Source organism: Micropterus salmoides, unplaced genomic scaffold (genome assembly GCF_014851395.1).
Source record: "Micropterus salmoides isolate LMB-PRFRI ecotype aquatic unplaced genomic scaffold, ASM1485139v1 Ms_hic_scaffold_6, whole genome shotgun sequence".
Classification (NCBI taxonomy): domain Eukaryota; kingdom Metazoa; phylum Chordata; class Actinopteri; order Centrarchiformes; family Centrarchidae; genus Micropterus; species Micropterus salmoides.
In genome coordinates, this window is record NW_024044348.1 from 21,654,078 (window position 1) to 21,672,595 (window position 18,518).

The following is an 18,518-nucleotide window of genomic DNA, read 5'->3' on the forward strand; positions in this document are numbered from 1 at the left end:
ATTAGCTTAAAATGTATATTCTACTATATCACTGTAATGCTTGAACAAATCAAGTCCAATAAAGTTTTATTACATTTTGTTCCTTAAATCCACCCTTCTGTTGGGATCAGGATAATCCTGATTTTTTGGATCAAAAGGTACACCAATCCTACTAAAAGATGTTGAACAACACATACTGAAAGTTTTATCAAATCTCATTTCAGAATCCTTTTTTAATAAAAACAACCCATTCTCAGGATTCAATCACCGAAAACCAATAAGATTACTTCTGAACAAATGGGCCCAGAAGATGAATCCTACTGGTGATCCCTGGACCTTTCCTCTAGTGCTATCTTGAGATTGACATTTGTGGTTTTTGACAAAATGTCTTAATTAATGGATGGATCGACATGAAATGTGGTACTTCAATTCACGCCCTGTTCAGGATGAATTGTAATCTCTTTGGTGATCCTCTGACTTTTCATCTAACGCCACCAGAAGGTCCAAATATTTGTCCAACACATGTAGTCTGACCAAATATTTAACAACATTCCCATCAGCCTCAGCTGTATTTTGTTTTAAGTGCTTATTGGATAAGAAGCTAAACCAAGGAGAACGTTATTCCTTCTTAAAATCAGCTGGTTACCATACTGATGTTAGCATTTAGCTCGAAGCACTGCTGTGCCAAGTACAGCCTCACAGAGATGTCTTCTCTCACTGAAATCTGAAGACCTGTCTATTTCCCCCCCATCTAATAAAAGTGCTGCATTTCATCAGTAAACATCTAATTTACAGTGAGTAAGCTGTGCATGTGGCAAACTGGCTTGCAGGAGCAAATAAGCATTTTTTGCATCTCTTATGTCACGGTTTTGTGGCACTGTGAGGTGAGATTGTATATATTTTGTGTATAGATCGATAAATGAAGATCCACTTTTCCCCTTAAGCTAGATTTGCTGGAATATTGTAATATAAGGAGAACCCGCACACTGGAATCACAGCTCCCTTTCATTTTATTAGTAACATTTTGACAAACTACGAAGTACAAAGTGAATAGGCAACGTCACATTCATCTAACCACGTTCGTTATTTTGCTGTAACGTACCTGCAGATGTCCCATGGTGGCAGTGTATCTGGAACATGTAAAGCTTTCCTCACATCGCCTCTGTTCAACCAGTTCATCTGAGCCGTGCTGTTGATGCAGGGAGGGACTTCACCCAGAGACATGGAGGTAGGCACTCGACCTAAAAACTTAAAAAATCATTAACGCCACAAGCAAATAAGAGGAACTTGAAGCATGGATGTGTGGGCAAGCAGCACTTGTTTATAGAGGGAGACACTCACCTTGTAGGTGTGTGGGTGTTTTCTGTAGTTCTTAAAGAGGTGGTCCATGGTCCTCTCATAACCTCTGTGAGATCTGCCACCCTCACAATTCAAGTACAGGGCATACTCATTAAGTCCGCTCTCATACACAATTCGAAAGGCCACTAGCACCTGAAGGAAGACACGGTCGAAGGAAAACCTGAATGAGCCCTTCGATAGCACCAGAAATACTGAATTCTGAAGAAACAGTGCACACGTACCTGCATCTTGCAGGTGTCTGAAGTTGAGTTGTAGAAGTTGCAGCTCCCCTTGTCACAGCAATTTATGTTCAGATCTCGCCACAAACTGCACATAAAACGAAAAATAGCTTTAAAAATGACAGTCACTGCATCAACTACACATGACCATGGCTTGTTGTCAGTTCTTTAAACAACCTGTACATTGAAACAGAAAAGGAAACAGAAAAGAACCATGGGGCACTCCATACTATCAGTTACACTGATTTCTCTGGCCAAATTAAAACCACAAAACTAGTGATGTTTTTCTTTAGTAGACTGGCATTCATTAAAGAGAAGGACTGGGGAGAGCACATTAAAATACTCTGCTGTTCCTCCTAACTGACTGATGAATATAAAATCTGCAGCTTCTCTTCAGAGTACAGTGACTTTCTATTTACATACGCCAGTCATTTACAGATTCATGTGTTTAATGTGGACTTCTGAAATCTCATGTTTGTGCCAATGTTCCAGTGAGTCATTTCAAATGCAGCATACAGCCAAACTGGAGGTTATGCATGTTGTGTGCATCACTGCTGAATGAATCAGGGGAACACAGCAGCACCTAGCTTCCTCTACAGCAAAAGTGTCACTTACTCTTCTCCAAAGAGGCCGTGGTAATAACCAAAGTAGATCAAACTTTGGTCATTGAATGCAAAGCTGCTGAGACCGTTTCCCACCGCAAAGCCCTGAAAACAAAAATAGATTCAAAAGATAAATGTTGGCAGTTAAAATACCAGTCTGCTTTACTGCCAAAGTCCTTCCTGAATTTCAGAAAATAACATCTCTTTAATCACAAAACTGCATTCTGGTGGTGGTACCGATGCAAAGCAGCTGATGGTGCTGATGAGCAAAGCATCTGATGCTCAAGATAAGTTTGCACATTGAAGCATCTCACCTTGAAGTTGATTTTGGCATCCCTGGTAGCCACGCGCAGGCTGAGGGTTGGTGCATAAATTCCACCGTAACTTTCCCCAAAGATGAAGAACTCATTTTTAGTGAAATCTGGGAACTTGGCAAAGAAGCTCTGCAGGGCTTTGTAATTATCATCAGCCACCTAAGAGGAGAACATTTTAAAGTCCGTTTCTAATCTTTTCTTTACTTTTCAAAAAAGGAAGTCAAGTCACTGAACTCACCTGGTCATCGTTGGTGGTGTAGTTTTTGTCATCAGAGTAGGAATATCCCACTCCTGCAGGAGATTCTATATACAGCACATTGGCAATCTTGTTCCAGCTGAATGTGTTCTCATACAGTGTGGCCCCGTTATCATTAACCTGAAAAGGAAAACTCAATGCTGTCTATTCAGAGCCGCTTTTATTCAGTGCACAGGTACAAAGTTAGCATGCTCACATGAAACGGTCCATTCTCTGACAGGAATCCATCCAACGAGCTGCAGCCCGGACCTCCATTCAGCCAGAGCACCAGAGGGTCTTTGGCTGGGTCCCTCTGAGAAGTCACAAACCTGTAGATCAGGATCAAAGTTCAATACTGCATGACATACTGAAATGTCACACATATCTCTACACCTTACTCAAAATAACTTCCAAAGATGAGCACAACTGTCACCATTAACAGCATTTCAATTCAGCAGTAGCCTGTTTGGCATTTTAAATAAAACTGCTTCAAAATACTATGCTACGATCCGTGCAGTTGTCCTGACAGTGTTACATTCAAGTACAGTTTACTTCCTGCGGAACTGACACCGGACTGAGGTGGCGCAGGGTGAGACTGCAGAGAGCCAGTCGGTTAACGTTTCTTACCAATAATGGAGAAACCTTCCCGGTCGTGTCTGAAGGTATCCGGACCACTGTTGATAGTTCGGTTTGAACATCATACCTGGCAGATATGTCACCTCGTCGGGGGCATATTGAGCGCGTGAGCCGAGCTGAAACACGGCCAGCAAACACGCCAACAAACCACCGGCGAACATCACTGAACCAAACTCACTTCTAAGAGTAAACAAACCCCCACACTACGTCTCTCAACAAGGGGCTGAAACACGAGACTTCTTCGTCGCACTAAACTTCCTCCAATGTCCTTAACTGCAACTCCGCGTGAACCAGTCCAACTACAACATCATATGACTGCTGCTGTGGGCCACGTGACCAGTGCCTGACTGTACCGGAAGCCCTGAACAACAAGACACTCGGGTGATGTGTCAGTATATAAATAATAAATAAATAAATTGGCAACCTGCGCTTTCTAACATAACTTACAGAAGTATGTGTGAATTGTTTGAAACAGGTTTATTGATAAAGGAACCATAGACTGTATAAGAAGGAACATACAACTGTCAATAAGACAACAACACAAAATATTTAAAAGCTATTTAAGGGGAAATTAAACAAAAAGGCTAAGAAGAAACTTTTTGGTGTTTTTTTTTTTACAAGGTGAGTGTATCTTCACTCACAAACAGTATTTTTTATCATGAGAAGAATTACTACCACCATAAAAGATATATTTGTATTAAGGTTTGAACAAACCTCAGGGTAAAAACACAAATTGAATGAGAAACTTAAAACATTAGGCGAGTCACACACCTCTGAGAAATTATATGCCTATTTTCCCAGTATAATGGAGTTTATATTACAGTTTTTAGTCTATAGGGAGTTAAAATAATACAGTCTTTACAAATTAAATATGTGCCAAGCCAAGACCCTGGCCTTTTTCCACAGCAGACATTTTGATTTGTCACAAAAGCACAGGTGCACATAACATTAACTATGGCTCCCAGTAATACATGACAGTGTGGCTGAATCCCAATCTCCACCCTGTACATGACAGACAGAGAAAATTCAAGATCACATTTAACAGGAAAACCAGAGAAATCAATGACAAAGAAATTAATAAATTCACTAATACCAGTTTAAAAACAAAATCAGCACAAAATTTTTTGTTCTTTAGAAATAAATTTGCTACGTAGTTTACGTAGCTTGGGCCCAAAAAAACCCAGGCTGGTTCAATACACGGTTTTAGAAATCTCAATTTTTTCAAATTGCAAGTTTGTTAGTGCATTTCAACATCATTGAAATTGTGTGGCCCTATCTTTTAGACTAGTCCTATGTCAAATATAGGTTTACTATTTTCATTTATGTTGTTCTCATTTATTCTCTTATTTCTCTCTTATTCTCTTTTTTATTTAATGTGTATTTTTTGTCTGTTGTGTTGTATCCGGAGCTACTGTAGCAAGCGATTTTCCCCCAATGTGGGATCAATAAAGTCTATCTTATCTTATCTTACCTGGGGACAGGTTGTGTTCAGGCTGGGCTGTAGCTAATATAAGCTAATATATTCAAATATTGAGAGGGGTCAGTATTTTTTACTAGGATTTTTTTTTAGCAACCTGTTACCAATTATCAATTAAAAACTTAATGGATATATATATAACTTATAAATTATAAAAGTTATAAATTATAATTTATAAATTATAACTCGGAGACTTTTTTTATTTTTATTTACATTTTTTGTGTTGATATTGTTTTTATGTTGGTTTAGTATTTTTTTATACATTCATAGTAAACTATTTCTTGTATTAATCTGTATGTACTATTTTAATCCTTTTATTTTTTAGGTGTGACATATTAAGATCTGTCCAGGGACAGCAAATGTAAAATAGCCTTTTGGCTAATTCTGGCACATTATACATTTATTAATGTATTATTAGTGTGCATTGTCCCTGTTAAATAAACCTGAAATAAATAAATATTGAATACATATTAAATATATTTAAATATTAATTATATTGCTTATTAAATTAAATAATATTTTTGGAGGGATTTTATTGTTGTCGGTCGAATGTTTGGGCTTTTATTGTGAAAGCAGGTATATACGGCTACCGGAAAAAATACGCGCCTTACTCCATAACAGTGGGGGTGGGCTATCAGAAAAGTTGGGACATTGCCGTAAACATTGGCTTTAGATTGAAATTCAACTGTAGATACATTTTCTCTCGAGATAAAATTCTGTCGGTTGTCGTCGTCCGGACTACTGCCGTTAGCTATAGTATCCTCGGTAAAATTAGCAGCTCTCTACCGCTGGTCCCGACAACGATCCAGGTAAAAACAGTTCATTCTCGTAACGTTAATTATTACCCTCGCCGCTGAGGTCACGAATAAAAGTTGTGTTTGTATGCAACCAAAGCTTATGCAATAAATTAAACACTTGTGTTAACATCATAGGTTAACACAAGCTAACTTACGTGAAACTAAAAAGCTACATATGTTAGTGTTTCCGGTAATAACTTTCATATGAAATTTTCACCAGGAGCGAAACGACCCGTAAATGTAGAGACAAAAATGACATGACATTGTTTTCTTCCCAAATGTGTTGTTTTAACAGCATATATTGAAATCCACATGTAACTACAAAAGAGGGCTGTGTGTTTTTATGTAAAATCCTTCTGGTTGTGTGAAGCAGCTCTTTGCAGCTGATTCAAACAGCACAGTACAGAGGAGGCTCCCGGGGTCATTGTTTTCCTCTCACTTCCAGCAGAATGGATCCTGAAGATAGCCCACATAGTCCAGACGGGGAGGCCGTCATGCCAGACCAGAACCCCAAATACCAGAGGAGTCTGAGGAGCCTGAACGTGCTGGCCACAAGGTTTGTCAGGTTGTTACAAGAAACTGAAGGCGGTGTGCTGGACCTCAAAGAGGTAAGTGAAATGAGGCCAGTGAACCACACAGGAAAACAGACTCTCATCCCAACACTATTATGTTTCATCATATATAAAATTGATTTTTCACTGTTGTATGTGATGTAACTGTCCAGGACTACACATGCCTACATAATCAATGTATTACAGTTAAGTATTCTACAACATAAAATATACACAAATCCAGTTGGTCATACCTACGGCACACCATTTACATTCAATTGACATCTTATTTCCCATGATTGCCAGTGTTCACTGTGTGCACTGAGAAATAATACTATTTATTAGAAGCTGTTGTCTGAAGCGACTGTCAATAAGTAACTTCCTTTGGAACTAAAGCTTGATGTTATCAAAACTGTAGGTGCATCCCTCCTAAACAAACAACTATTTGAGTGCTACAGTCCTTATTTGGTTTTTTGAAAGCAAGTTTTGATATCCACTGTGATCTCTGAAACGCTAGCTGATCCCCTGAGGGATCCAGAGCATTCAGTATGTGGACATCTGGGAAACAAAAATTCTGACAAGATGAGACTAAGGAGGCTGTGTTTGTGTTCTTTCAGGCTGTCAGGGTCCTGGCTGTTGGACAGAAAAGGCGAATCTACGACATCACGAATGTACTGGAGGGCGTTGGTCTCATTGTGAAAATGTCCAAGAGCATCGTAAAGTGGAAGTAAGTTTGTATCCCTGTCGTGTGTGTGCATGCATTTGGATAGACATGTGTGTCAAGAGTGTGGCGCAAAATATATTTTAATACACATGCCTTTTCTAAATAAGGGGTACAATGCCGGGAAAAAATGCACATGAGTTAAACAAGAGAATGGTAGAGTTAAAGTCTGAGCTGGAGGACTTGGAGCAGAAGGAATATATGTTGGACCAGCAGAAATTCTGGGTTGAACAGAGCATCAGGAACACAACAGAAGACTGCAACAAATATCCTTTTTACCAAAAACATAGCAAAGAGTGCTGAAATGTTTCACTTTTTGTTTTAACGGTAAAATTTAAACTGAAAGTGAGATGTTGGTTATAATTCTGACCAGTTTCAATCAAATGTAATGTGGTTTATTCCTTTATGACTCAAAAGCTGTACTTTCTTTGGCAAAAACAATTATAGTGAATGTCTCTGTCCTGCAGACCCCCCACTCCCTTACACACTGATATACTTCTTGACTCCTCAAACTAACACAATATTTCAAGTTGAACCTTAACTCCAATCAACTCTGACCTATGTGAATCATGAAGATATCTGCAGCTGCTTCAGTGGTAATGTATCATCAGTCTGGTCTTTTTAACACTCACTCTTGTGTACAATTTGTGTCGTCATTTTAGTGAAGTACACATCCTTTTTTAATGAATATATTTCCTCAGTTCATGTCTTCCTCCCTCACCTCTGCTGCTGTTGAGTTGATGTGATGGATGTATCTGTAGAACAAACATCTTCCAACTTTTAAAATCGAAAAGTGCACCAAAGCACATGAAGCAATTTGTACATTAGGGGCTTTTAATGAAGTCCTCATTGATTTCTGTTACTAGATTGATACCAGCCACAAAAGATGCAGTGTTGGGAAATGTGTTTACAGGAGAGTTTCAAGCTCTGACCAGACAAGCTGTAGAGTTATCAAAATAGGTTGCTTCTCTGAATCAGCTGATGTTTTGGCGACCCAGTGTATTTACCTAGTTGGACAAACATCAACACAGCTGTGCTCATAATGCTCTTGCATCAAAACAATGGCTGACAGAGTAGAGGCAAAAAGAACTACTAACATTTCTTGTCCTTTTGACCAAGGATTTTTACTCTCTTCTTTCTCCAGGCCATACACTCTTGGCAGTACGCGCGCCATCTGGCACACAGCTAGATGTTCCTATTCCCAAAGCTGTAAGTTTTGCATCACTGTAGTTTCCTCTTTTTTTATGATGAGATGATGTGGTGAGTATGTGCATACATCTTTCTTTCAGGTCCAGAACAGCCCAGCGAAGTACCAGATTCATCTGAAAAGCATCAACGGGCCGATAGATGTCGTACTTCTTAACAAGCACTCTGTCGGGTCTGATCCTGTCGTGTTGCCAGTCCCGCCGTCTGAAGAAATTTTACGGAACGCCAAATCAGCGATGTCCACTTCAGATGAGACGGAAAGCAGTAACGCACATTGTCAGGCTTCAGCTAATACCAAACAAAGCACCAGATCTAGACAAACGGCCATGGAGGACATGCAGCATCTTCAGTCGTCGTCGTTTCGAAAAGCTGTGCCTAACCGAACTGATGCATCTGGATGTGAGTATTTTAGTTTGTACAATTTCTTATATGTTTTTTTTTTTTTTTTGATATACCATTGAAATAGAAATCAAACACTCCATTTTAGCTTGATCTGGATCCCGTGCCGTGTTGAACCAAAGTCTAGATCGGAGAGAATGTGACTTTACTTGAACATGAAAACCAAAACGGCATTGATTCTTTTTGCAGTCACTCTGTTTCCTCTGGAAGGAGGCAAAGAACTTCTATTGCAATTACCACTTCAGACTGGGACCAGAATCGGTTAAGTGGACAGTGTAAAAAGTGGCATGCAAGTTACTTAATCGAAAAGTTCAAAACGCTGTTTAATTATAAGACTGATCAAGTAAATGTGTGACCAACAATTCTACTGGTAAAGTAACTTTTTTGCATTTGCTCCTTATCTGAAATGAAGAGACATAAAGCACTTCCTTCACTGGCTGACAAAATCAGTTTATCAGTATATCGCAGTAGACGCCGGTTATGCTGTATATTTCTCTGTGTCTCTTTCATGCTCACACAATAATGTGTTCATGCCTCATTGCATGTTTCTTTCAGTGCTGAGGGCTTTTACAATGGTTTTGATTAAATTATTTTTTCCCAGTGCGAGATTTATCAAAAGAACTGGCGGACCTACTACACCCAACCAAAGGTAGTGCCCCTCTTGTGTCTCTGAATTATTTCTGTTCATTTAATTCAAATTTCAGTTTTATTTGACTCCTGCATGTTTGTCTTCCACCATTTTGTAGAAATAATGAATGCAGATCTAATCACAGAGCTTATGGCCTCAGAAGGTAAGTGCACTTTATTTTCTGACTTTATATATTTATATTAAAGATGTATTGGTATTTGTAGTATATTTGCATAAATCATGTTTACCTCTGCTCCCTAGTTTTTTCTCCGCTACTTCGTCTATCTCCGCCCCCATCTGAACATGAATATGTCTATAATCTGGATGAGAGTGAAGGCCTCTGTGACCTCTTTGACATCCCTGTGCTCAATGTTTGACCATGAACTCCTGTGTTCAAAAGTTTTTACTCCGGAAATGTACATAGTAGTCTGTTTTTAAATAGTTATGTGATTATAACAAATAATAAACAAATGATTTTGAATATTGTGTCCACCTCATTCATATACTGTGAAGCAAAAAGTAACTCATTCTTTCAGTAGTTCAAACTGGGATTAGTCTTAAAGTATCAACATTTATGTATAAAAAAAGTCCCCAATAACAACACAATATTGAGAACAAAGTCAAGTTTCAACAAAAACACCAAAATTGGCTGTCTTCACTGTCAAGGGTGACAAGTCAATCCCCTCTCATGTCACTCCAGAAAGCTTGCACTGATTCAAGTTGGAAAAACACATGTTTAGAACAAAATACACTGTTATTCATATCCTATCATTTTTATGTAGTTTGCTTACAAACAAAGGGTCTGAATACTTATGACCATGTGATATTTCAGTTTTTCTTTTTTAATAAATTTGCAAAAATTTCTACATTTCTGTTTTTCTGTCAAGATGGGGTGCTGAGTGTACATTACTGAGAAATAAAATGAACTTTTTTGATTTTTGGAAAATGGCTGCAATGAAACAAAGAGTGAAAAATTTAAAGGGGTCTAAATACTTTCCGTACCTACTGTATATCATATTATAATATATATATAATAGTTCTTAATGCATTGAAGTTGGAGTTGAACTCCTCATGCTCCAACAGTAGTTTAAATAAAATGAACAACAGCCCAAATCCCTTTTGGATCTCCATTCCTCTACACATATTTTCTACTAAATATATATGTTTTTTCACACTAGTGTGATGTAAAAGTGTTGAGCTGAATTGTTACTATAACTGTTATAAATATAGTGTCAAAAAAGTATATTTAAATATAAATAAATAATAAATAGTTCCCCCTGACATCCATAAAATAGCTCATGGAAACCTCAAAATTGTACTTGTATATAAACTTGGGTAGTGCTACAGCTCGCGCCCTCCTCGAGGTGCAGAAATGCGCGTGCTCGTGTTGCTATGGCAACGTGTGTTTGAGACAGGCAGCAGGACTGAAGTGGTGGACTCCTCTGGTTCAAGTGCTGCTGACCAGGCTCCTCAAAACGACCGAAACATTGCCTGCGTCTCTGTGCTATTTAAGCAGCATACACGATGGTGAGCAGAGCGTTCTTTAAATTAATTAATAACGAACATGGTTGAGCTAACACAGCTAACGTCAGCTGTTAGCTACCTCAGCTAACGCTTGGTTGGTGTGTGAATTTCACATTTGGCTCGTCGCCGCCCCAGTTTGTGCTTCTCTGTGTTATTACTTTCATGAGAAGCACAGACGGGAGGCAAAATACTTCGTCACAATTACAATGTTAAATAAATACGCCGGGTTGCATGTAGGAAGAACTTTTTATCTTTTTTTCCCTGTTGACATTTGTCCAGCCACCTAAAAACAAAGGCACAAGTAAAAAGCCTGCAAAGGTGAGGACGCCCACGCTGATAGATGGCCTCACCAAGGAGGAGATGTCCAAGGAGCAGGTCAGAGCTGAAGGGTGATGTGTTTGAAAGTATGCAGTGATGCTTGGATGACTTAATGTAAGTAAGAAAGCAATGTTTCCTGCTTGAAGTGATCTGTATATTAAAGGCATATGTCAGCAAGTATTGCACTTCCACGAGACTCCCAAGAGATGGATTGAAACAAGAATGGTGAAAATCAATGCAGAGGCCTAGATATCCTGAAGCTCAGTTCCTAGTATTGGTCAAGGTCTTAAAATGCTGGATACTACATTTTTGTTAGCCTTCCAGCCTGCTAAAATGCCTGTCACGCTCCAACCCTCCAGTTTTTAATGGAGGCTTTTGTTATAAATGTGTATGTCTCTAAGCCATGAAGACATCATCATAATTTTCTCAAACTTTCTCCAGAGCCACAGATGGCATGTAATGTTTATTTTCACAGGCTGAGTAGAACCCCCTGTGTACGGTAAATTGGCTTTGACAAATGAGGCAATAAGTTACAGTACTTGATTGTCATACTAATTAAATGCTACTGGACATGTACATTGTCTGGCTCAGATATGCCCACACTAAAAGATATTTCTGTATTTCAGCTGGAGGAGCACATTGCACGCCTTCGAGAGGAGCTGGATAGAGAGAGGGAGGAGAGAAACTACTTTCAGCTGGAGAGGGACAAGATCCACACCTTTTGGGAGATCACAGAACGACAACTAGAGGAGGTCAAGGCTGAACGGAAAAACTTAGATAAGGACATAGAAGAGGATGAGGGGCGCCACCAAATTGAGATCAAGGTAAGGTTAATGCACAGATATACTGTAGTACTGTAAGTCTGTCTTTTAAGCCAGAATATGTCAGAACAGGCTGTCCCAATTTAAAGGCTCCTCAAATGCAGCCAGTGGTGTACAGGTTGTCCTCTCTAGTTTAAAAGTCAGGAAAAATTATCTGATTGCATCTCATCTCATTTACTGGATACTAGCACTTAATATGTCACTAAAAATCATATATATCACTTGAAATACATAGCTTTTAATGTAATAATGGAAGCCAGCAATACATTACACTGTTTCGTTTCACTGGTTTTCAAGATACTGTTATGCTGTTTATCACAGTTGGTTATATTACATTACATTAATTCATTTAGCTGACACTTTTATCTTGGATTGAACCCAGGTCTCTCACACCAAAGGCATGCATCTTATCCACTGTTCCATCACCCCCCCCCCAATTATATTTATGTTGTAAGTTAAACCTTACAATATATAAAATTCATACATAACAAATACACGTGTGATGAAAAATTGCCTGGAAATGTCCCAGTTTTTGTAAATTTCTAATGGAGAAAAAAATTGAGATGATAAAGTAATAAATAATTATTAAATAATTCTCACATTAGTTCAAGGATCACAGGCTTCTTAAGAAAATTGGGAATAAATCTCTAATCTTTCTACAGCCTTCTTTGTCAAAGCTCTACAGATAGTGTCAGAAATATATTGTCATCTGTGTAAAAGAAGGCTGTTTTTTAGTTATTTTAATGAAAAGTAGTTATTTTGAAGATACTGATCCTTTCATGAGCTTTTTTTCAGGTTGAATGTAAAATCATGTGCAAACTAACCAGTAACAGTTGCTATTAGGTAAAAGAAGTTAAGTTAACAGTACAGGATTTTCGTCTAAAATTTAGTGGAGTAAAAGTTAAAAGGTTCTGGGGGAGACTTCTTGATGTCACCACTCAGCAAAACACCAGTTATTGAGAGAGTGCCTGCCTGATGACCCTGTAGACTTTCCTGCACTCACACACAACTTCATATTGAAGCCTTTATTCTTTTCTTCTGTAAGATAGAAAGTCATGAAAGGTTTCTCATACCAGAGGGGTTACTAACTAGTGGCAATCAGTAAGTCTACAGTAGTAGAACCAGATATACAGTCATGGTCGGACAACTGAGTGGGTACTTAAATAAAATTACCTAAACAAGCCAGCCACTGTAGCCTAAGCAGATACAATATAGATATAAGGCTGAGTCAAGCCGCCAAGTTGGCAAGCTCTTGGATTAGGTGAGACCAGGACTTAAAGGAAGTTTAAAGGTAAATTGAATCAGGGGGTGCAACAAAACTATGTCATCTGTCATGACCTACTACAGCCTGATACCCACTGTAGAGCCTAATGAAAAGGCAAAACATAATTTAACATGAATACTCGACTTGCCTATAGTCGACTCATCGTCACCCAACTTTTGGCACATTTTTGTAATGATAACTAGCAAGCAAATAATATCCATGGGCAGATTTAATGGCTAAACTAATTTTATATTACTCATTATTTTTTCCCCTCTAGGTGTATAAGCAGAAGATGAAGCACCTCCTTTGTGAACATCAGAACACAATCTCTGAGTTGAAAGCAGATGGTTTAGTATCTAGGGAGATGATGCAGAAAGAGCAAGAACACTTGGAGACTGAGCTTCATAAAGAAATGACAGCCATCATGGTAGACATGCAGGAGCTCGACAATGAAAACCTTGTCAAGGAGCTTGAACTGGTTTGTAGTAGTACACACCTCTTTTAATTCTACACCTAAAGATCTGTAGAATTAATGTTTATATTTACCCAGATATATTTCAACAAGTATCAATGCAATGAAAACACCAGATTGGTTTTTATCTCAACAGAAACATAATGAAGAAATGACTAAAACAAGGAACAGCTGGGAGAAGCAACTCACAGGTAAATAACTGATCTCATTTTGAGTCGAATTCAGCACCCCATGCTGTCAAAAAGTAACAAGGAACTGTCATTTTGTGTCACTATTTTGAGTAGATATTCAAGCAAAGTATGAGAAAAAGATGGAGTTTTTACCCCAAGAGCTGGACAACATGAGGAAAAATGAGCTCAGTGAGCACGAGGATCATTGGAACAGCCACATCACCGCTCTTATAGAAGACCACAACAAAGCTTTCAGTGATGCTAATGCACTTGTTAACCACATGCAGCAGGATTTGGATATGAACGAGTCACTCAAGGTATAAATGCACACATTCGTCTTCAGAGGTTTTGATTATTATCATTATTTCATTATTTTTGCAATCAATTGATAAATTGTTTAGAGAATGGTTAAAAAAAACAAGCCCAACATCATGTCTTGAAATTGCTTGTATTGATTGATAATCAATTTGATATCTGAATCAAAATAATATAAAACATAGAAAAGTCTTCAGATTTGAGTTACTCATTAATGATGATTTGATAAATTACTCAAAATTGTTGACAATTATTTTTTGTTTGACTAATTGTTGCAGCACTAGTTTTGAGGCATCTTAAAAAAAATTCACATTGCATGTTTTTATTGGCTTTTCTTAGACACAAATTAAAGACACCAAGGCGAAACAGAAGGAAAAGGAAAAGGACCTGGTACCTGTTTTGCAGGATAACAAACATCTCGCTAAGCTTCTCTCGAAAGCCGAAGAGGAAAACGCTGAAAATCAGAAAAAAATTAAAAACTGCACGACAAAAAGGGTTACGTTCGTTTTGATGTTTGTGAATTTTTAAACACTGAGTTCACTGTTGCAACTTGTGTACTTGTATTTGTAGCTACCAGTGCCTTAATTGGTGGCCACAAGGGTAATATGTGACTGTGATGTAATTTTGACAGGATTCCAATCAAAAGGTCAAAGAAAAGGAGCTGAATGATCTGAAATGGGATCATGAGGTGATGGAACAGAAATTCAGCAAGGTAAAAGCTTGCTCAAATGATAGCTTTGATTCATGTGAGGCAAATGCTTTGTGCACTTGTGGGTATTAATGTGAATGTTTTTGCATCTTTGTGTATGTGAACATGTGCTTCTGTGTACATGTCACACAGCTTCAGCTGGAACGAGACGAGTTGTACAAGGCGTTCACTCAGAATATTCACAAGTTGCAGCATAAAGCAGGTTTGAAGGGTGTGCTGCTTGAAAGGAAACTGAAAGCTCTGATAGACAGCCTGGAGAAGACACAAGCTCAGCTCGACTCGGTGCTTTCTGCCTCAAACATGGACCAAACTGCCCTCGTTGGGGTCACTAAGAAAATTGAGGTATAATTTACATTCATTGAAATATTTACACACAAGTTGTGGTGTGTATTTTTACAAGCATTGCGGTACTGTATGTACCAGGACATAAAAGAAACCTGTTTTTGCTTTTAGGAAAATCTTGACTCCAGTAATAATTCCATCAAGAACTTGCAGTATAAAAAAGCTCAGGTTTCCAAGGTTAGTAGTTAATTTATTTCCTGAAAGTGCTGTCATACATTTGTTTACCTAAAGGTGATGGTGAAGTTTATTTTTGTAGTGATATTCACACACATGTATCCGCTTTTACACCCACCATGTATCTGGCAGGCCCGTACAGATTTGCTGCTGACCTACGAAGCAAAGCAAAGGGCTCTTGGTGTCCCTCTGGAGGAGCGTTGTGTAAAGCCCTTTGAGAGCAGTATTGCTTCGAGAGGCCTAGAACAAGGGTTGGGTTTTTCCCTAAAATGAGAAGCAACGAACCCAAAGACTGAAACATTTACAGCAAATCTCACTTTCTTTGCATCTGATCTCACTACAATTTGACATGTTTCTCATACTTTCCTATGATATAAATGTTGATGTTCAGTGACACAAAAAGAAATATTGTTTTCTCCTTCTCATAATGATGACTTGGTATCTTGAGAAAACAATGGTCGGGGAGTTTAGAGTTAAAGGTCCATCATGCCCTTGATTCACGCTTCTTTCCAAAGGCAGAGATAAGTAATTACAGGCACAGATGTTAACAAAAAAGGCTTAAGTATTTTCAGGGCTGACCAACAAACTGTGTAACAGATCAAAAGGTTGTGATGTCTTAATTATATACCTTTTGTAGGCTGCTTACTTTACCTCAACAAAACTCATTACTATAGACCAAATAGAATGGCTAAAAGCTGCTTTACAGGACATATTCAGCTACTTTTGTTCTGGTTTCTGATCTCTGTTGTAGTTTTTATTATTTCTTTGATGAAACAGATATCAAAAGGACCAAATATGTAGATACTGTGATTTTGAGATGGAGAGTTGAGCAAATTCCTGTTCACCTCAACTGATATGAAGTGCTGAAAGACTAGATGAGCCGAACTCTGGAGTAGTCTCAGGGTTCCCACTCGTCCTGAAAAATCTTTTGTTGTCCTGGAAAATTATTTGGCTGGTAACTGGTTTTTATTAGGTTTATAGATAACGTTTTCTTCTCAACTTGTTTTAAATGGTTGAATAATATTTAATTGGTTAAACGGTTTAAGGTTTGTATTTCAACTCTGGCTAGAAACAATGGTTTCAAATATGTTGGGTATTGTTGAAAAAGTTGGATAAGAATTAATTGTAATCCTGTGGTCAAAACTATGAATGGGCTGTATGGCCCAGCTGTATGTGCATCAAACTCCGGCTCACAGCACTTTTTGTACCGTTACACTGCCTTTGGGCTCAGGAACACAGTGACTTAAGAAAGTTAAGGTTCAACAGAATGCTGGGATTTGTTAGTCTGCAAAATTGTAGGCTATTATTGGTGTTGAGCCTATTTAGTTATTGGTGTTAAGGCAGCAGTGGTTGAAATATAATTCATAAGAAAAGCACTTGCCAAGTAGACAAACACAAAACGCTTTCTAAAAGAAACAAAAAAAGGGCAATACTACAAAAAATAATGTTAAAACAAGACAATATCGCTTTGTCATAATTTCTACACATGTAATAGATGATTTCATAGATAAGTTACAGCCATAGACTAGTCTTGGAAATCAGACTTCCGCAGAGAGGAAAGTATTAGTGTATGACGTGATCCCTGTCTGTCATACCAGCTAGAACATCACTGAAAATGTCCAAAAGTCCTGGAACATGATCTCTAGAAAACAGTGGGAACCCCTGAATAGAGCTACTAAAATTAATACAGAAATTCAAGGAATCCAGATCTTGTAGAAGCAACAGCATAAATAGTACAGTGGTTGTCCTGTAGAGGTCATGAATTACTGTTTTAAACCATGTACACTGGCTTTGTGTGTCACACTGCAGCCAGTGTTAAGCACACTGTTGTTAGTTTGAACATACATTGTTTTATTCTGTTTATGGTATTTGTCAATTGTTTGATTTCAATGACCATGCAAGAGGTGTCGCTGTCCACTTTATTACTTTTTGTTTGTTTATTTGCTTCTATTGAGTGTGACTGTTCATATACATCAATGACGGGGGCCTTTGAGGAATAATGACAATCTGAGTCATAAGCAGAAAAACTTTGACATGGCTGAAGACATGGACAATAATTCATGAGATAACTTGTCTCATTTTCTTAAATCTTAAATCTCTTCTAGCAACATTTTGCAGGTTAACCATACGGTAACTCCAGTGTGCTACCGTCTTAACCTTTCCCAAAGCTTCCTTTCACGGCACATCCATGTATTATACACAATACAACAGGACACAACCCAAATATAATGAGAAACCTTTGATGCAGAGCTACTCATCTGTAAAACACATTTAAATTAATAACTTATACATAATAACATAGGCTGATTGTATTTTAAATGTGCAGCTATTTTATGTTGGAAAATTTTTTCAAAACAGGGTTGGGAGCAAGAAAATGTTTCCAGTCATACCTGCTTTTGACTAAGCTCTTTGACTTTCCAACGAGCAATGTGAAACAACAGTCACCTCATAACGATGCACTGGCATATGGGCCCCCTGACCACCAAGACCTCTGTTCATTAATCCATCCCTGCATGGTGAGAGATGAAGGTCTGTATGTTGCCTGTTCTTTTTTCTCCTATAGTTTGTAATAACACCTCTCCTTTGTGCAGTAATTCTTGTCGCACAAAGGGAATTCAAGGTTGTGATGCCCTATTATACAGGTGCTGGTCATATAATTAGAATATCAACAAAAAGTTGATTTATTTCGGTAATTCCATTCAAAAAGTGAAACTTGGATATTATATTCATTCATTACACACAGACCGATTTAATTGTGATGATTAAAACTGACAAATAATGAAAATCCCAAATTCAGTATCTCTGAAAATTAGAATATTACTTAAGACCAATACAAAAAAAAGGATTTTTAGAAATGTTGGCAAACTGAAAAGTATGAGCGTGTACAGCACTCAATACTTAGTTGGGGCTCCTTTTGCCTGAATTACTGCAGCAATGCGGCGTGGCATGGAGTCGATCAGTCTGTGACACTGCTCAGGTGTTATGAGAGCCCAGGTTGCTCTGATAGTGGCCTTCAGCTCTTCTGCATTGTTGGATCTGGCGTATCGCATCTTCCTCTTCACAATACCCCATAGATTTTCTATAGGGTTAAGGTCAGGCGAGTTTGCTGGCCAATTAAGAACAGGGATACCATGGTCCTTAAACCAGGTACTGGTAGCTTTGGCACTGTGTGCAGGTGCCAAGTCCCGTTGTAAAATGAAATCTGCATCTCCATAAAGTTGGTCAGCAGCAGGAAGCATGAAATGCTCTAAAACTTCCTGGTAGACGGCTGTGTTGACCTTGGACCT

At 38.3% G+C, this 18,518-nt stretch overlaps 3 protein-coding genes across 5 annotated transcripts; 2 read left to right on the top strand and 1 right to left on the bottom strand.

Moving 5' to 3' along the window:
- Positions 1 to 1,081: 1,081 nt before the first annotated feature.
- LOC119890104 (lysosomal protective protein-like) lies at positions 1,082 to 3,660 on the bottom strand (the record flags this gene model as incomplete). Its single annotated transcript, XM_038701169.1, is given in 8 exon segments — positions 1,082 to 1,227; positions 1,321 to 1,470; positions 1,560 to 1,644; positions 2,172 to 2,263; positions 2,473 to 2,631; positions 2,711 to 2,848; positions 2,925 to 3,036; positions 3,335 to 3,660. Coding segments are annotated over 8 exon segments (1,052 nt in total), but the record flags the coding sequence as incomplete, so codon positions are not given.
- LOC119890105 (transcription factor E2F4-like) lies at positions 3,602 to 9,603 on the top strand. 3 transcript variants are annotated; one of them, XM_038701172.1, is made up of 10 exons: positions 3,602 to 3,731; positions 6,063 to 6,225; positions 6,786 to 6,895; positions 7,000 to 7,155; positions 7,442 to 7,485; positions 8,034 to 8,098; positions 8,179 to 8,494; positions 9,096 to 9,143; positions 9,241 to 9,285; positions 9,384 to 9,603. In XM_038701172.1, the coding sequence occupies exons 2-10, from the start codon at positions 6,067 to 6,069 to the stop codon at positions 9,497 to 9,499; spliced, it is 1,059 nt and encodes a 352-aa protein (XP_038557100.1). In that variant the 5' UTR covers positions 3,602 to 3,731; positions 6,063 to 6,066; the 3' UTR covers positions 9,500 to 9,603. The 3 variants fall into 3 exon arrangements, with proteins under 3 accessions (XP_038557100.1, XP_038557098.1, XP_038557099.1); XM_038701170.1 differs by lacking the exon at positions 3,602 to 3,731 and adding an exon at positions 5,412 to 5,629; XM_038701171.1 differs by lacking the exon at positions 3,602 to 3,731 and adding an exon at positions 5,418 to 5,629 and having other exon boundaries at positions 6,066 to 6,225.
- Positions 9,604 to 10,125: 522 nt separating this feature from the next.
- On the top strand, positions 10,126 to 17,153 carry gas8 (growth arrest-specific 8). Its single transcript, XM_038701167.1, has 11 exons — positions 10,126 to 10,649; positions 10,926 to 11,021; positions 11,591 to 11,788; positions 13,327 to 13,527; positions 13,658 to 13,712; positions 13,806 to 14,008; positions 14,346 to 14,501; positions 14,638 to 14,718; positions 14,848 to 15,057; positions 15,169 to 15,234; positions 15,364 to 17,153. The coding sequence occupies exons 1-11, from the start codon at positions 10,647 to 10,649 to the stop codon at positions 15,502 to 15,504; spliced, it is 1,410 nt and encodes a 469-aa protein (XP_038557095.1). The 5' UTR covers positions 10,126 to 10,646; the 3' UTR covers positions 15,505 to 17,153.
- The last annotated feature ends 1,365 nt before the right edge of the window (positions 17,154 to 18,518 follow it).

Coding starts and splice junctions, on each gene's coding strand:
- LOC119890105 (XM_038701172.1), top strand. CDS start 6,067: ATGGATCCTGAAGATAGCCCACATAGTCCAGACGGGGAGGCCGTCATG. Junction 6,896..6,999: donor AAGAGCATCGTAAAGTGGAA/GTAAGTTTGTAT, acceptor TTTCTAAATAAG/GGGTACAATGCCGGGAAAAA. Junction 9,144..9,240: donor CCTACTACACCCAACCAAAG/GTAGTGCCCCTC, acceptor ACCATTTTGTAG/AAATAATGAATGCAGATCTA.
- gas8 (XM_038701167.1), top strand. Junction 14,009..14,345: donor ATATGAACGAGTCACTCAAG/GTATAAATGCAC, acceptor GGCTTTTCTTAG/ACACAAATTAAAGACACCAA. Junction 14,719..14,847: donor TGGAACAGAAATTCAGCAAG/GTAAAAGCTTGC, acceptor CATGTCACACAG/CTTCAGCTGGAACGAGACGA.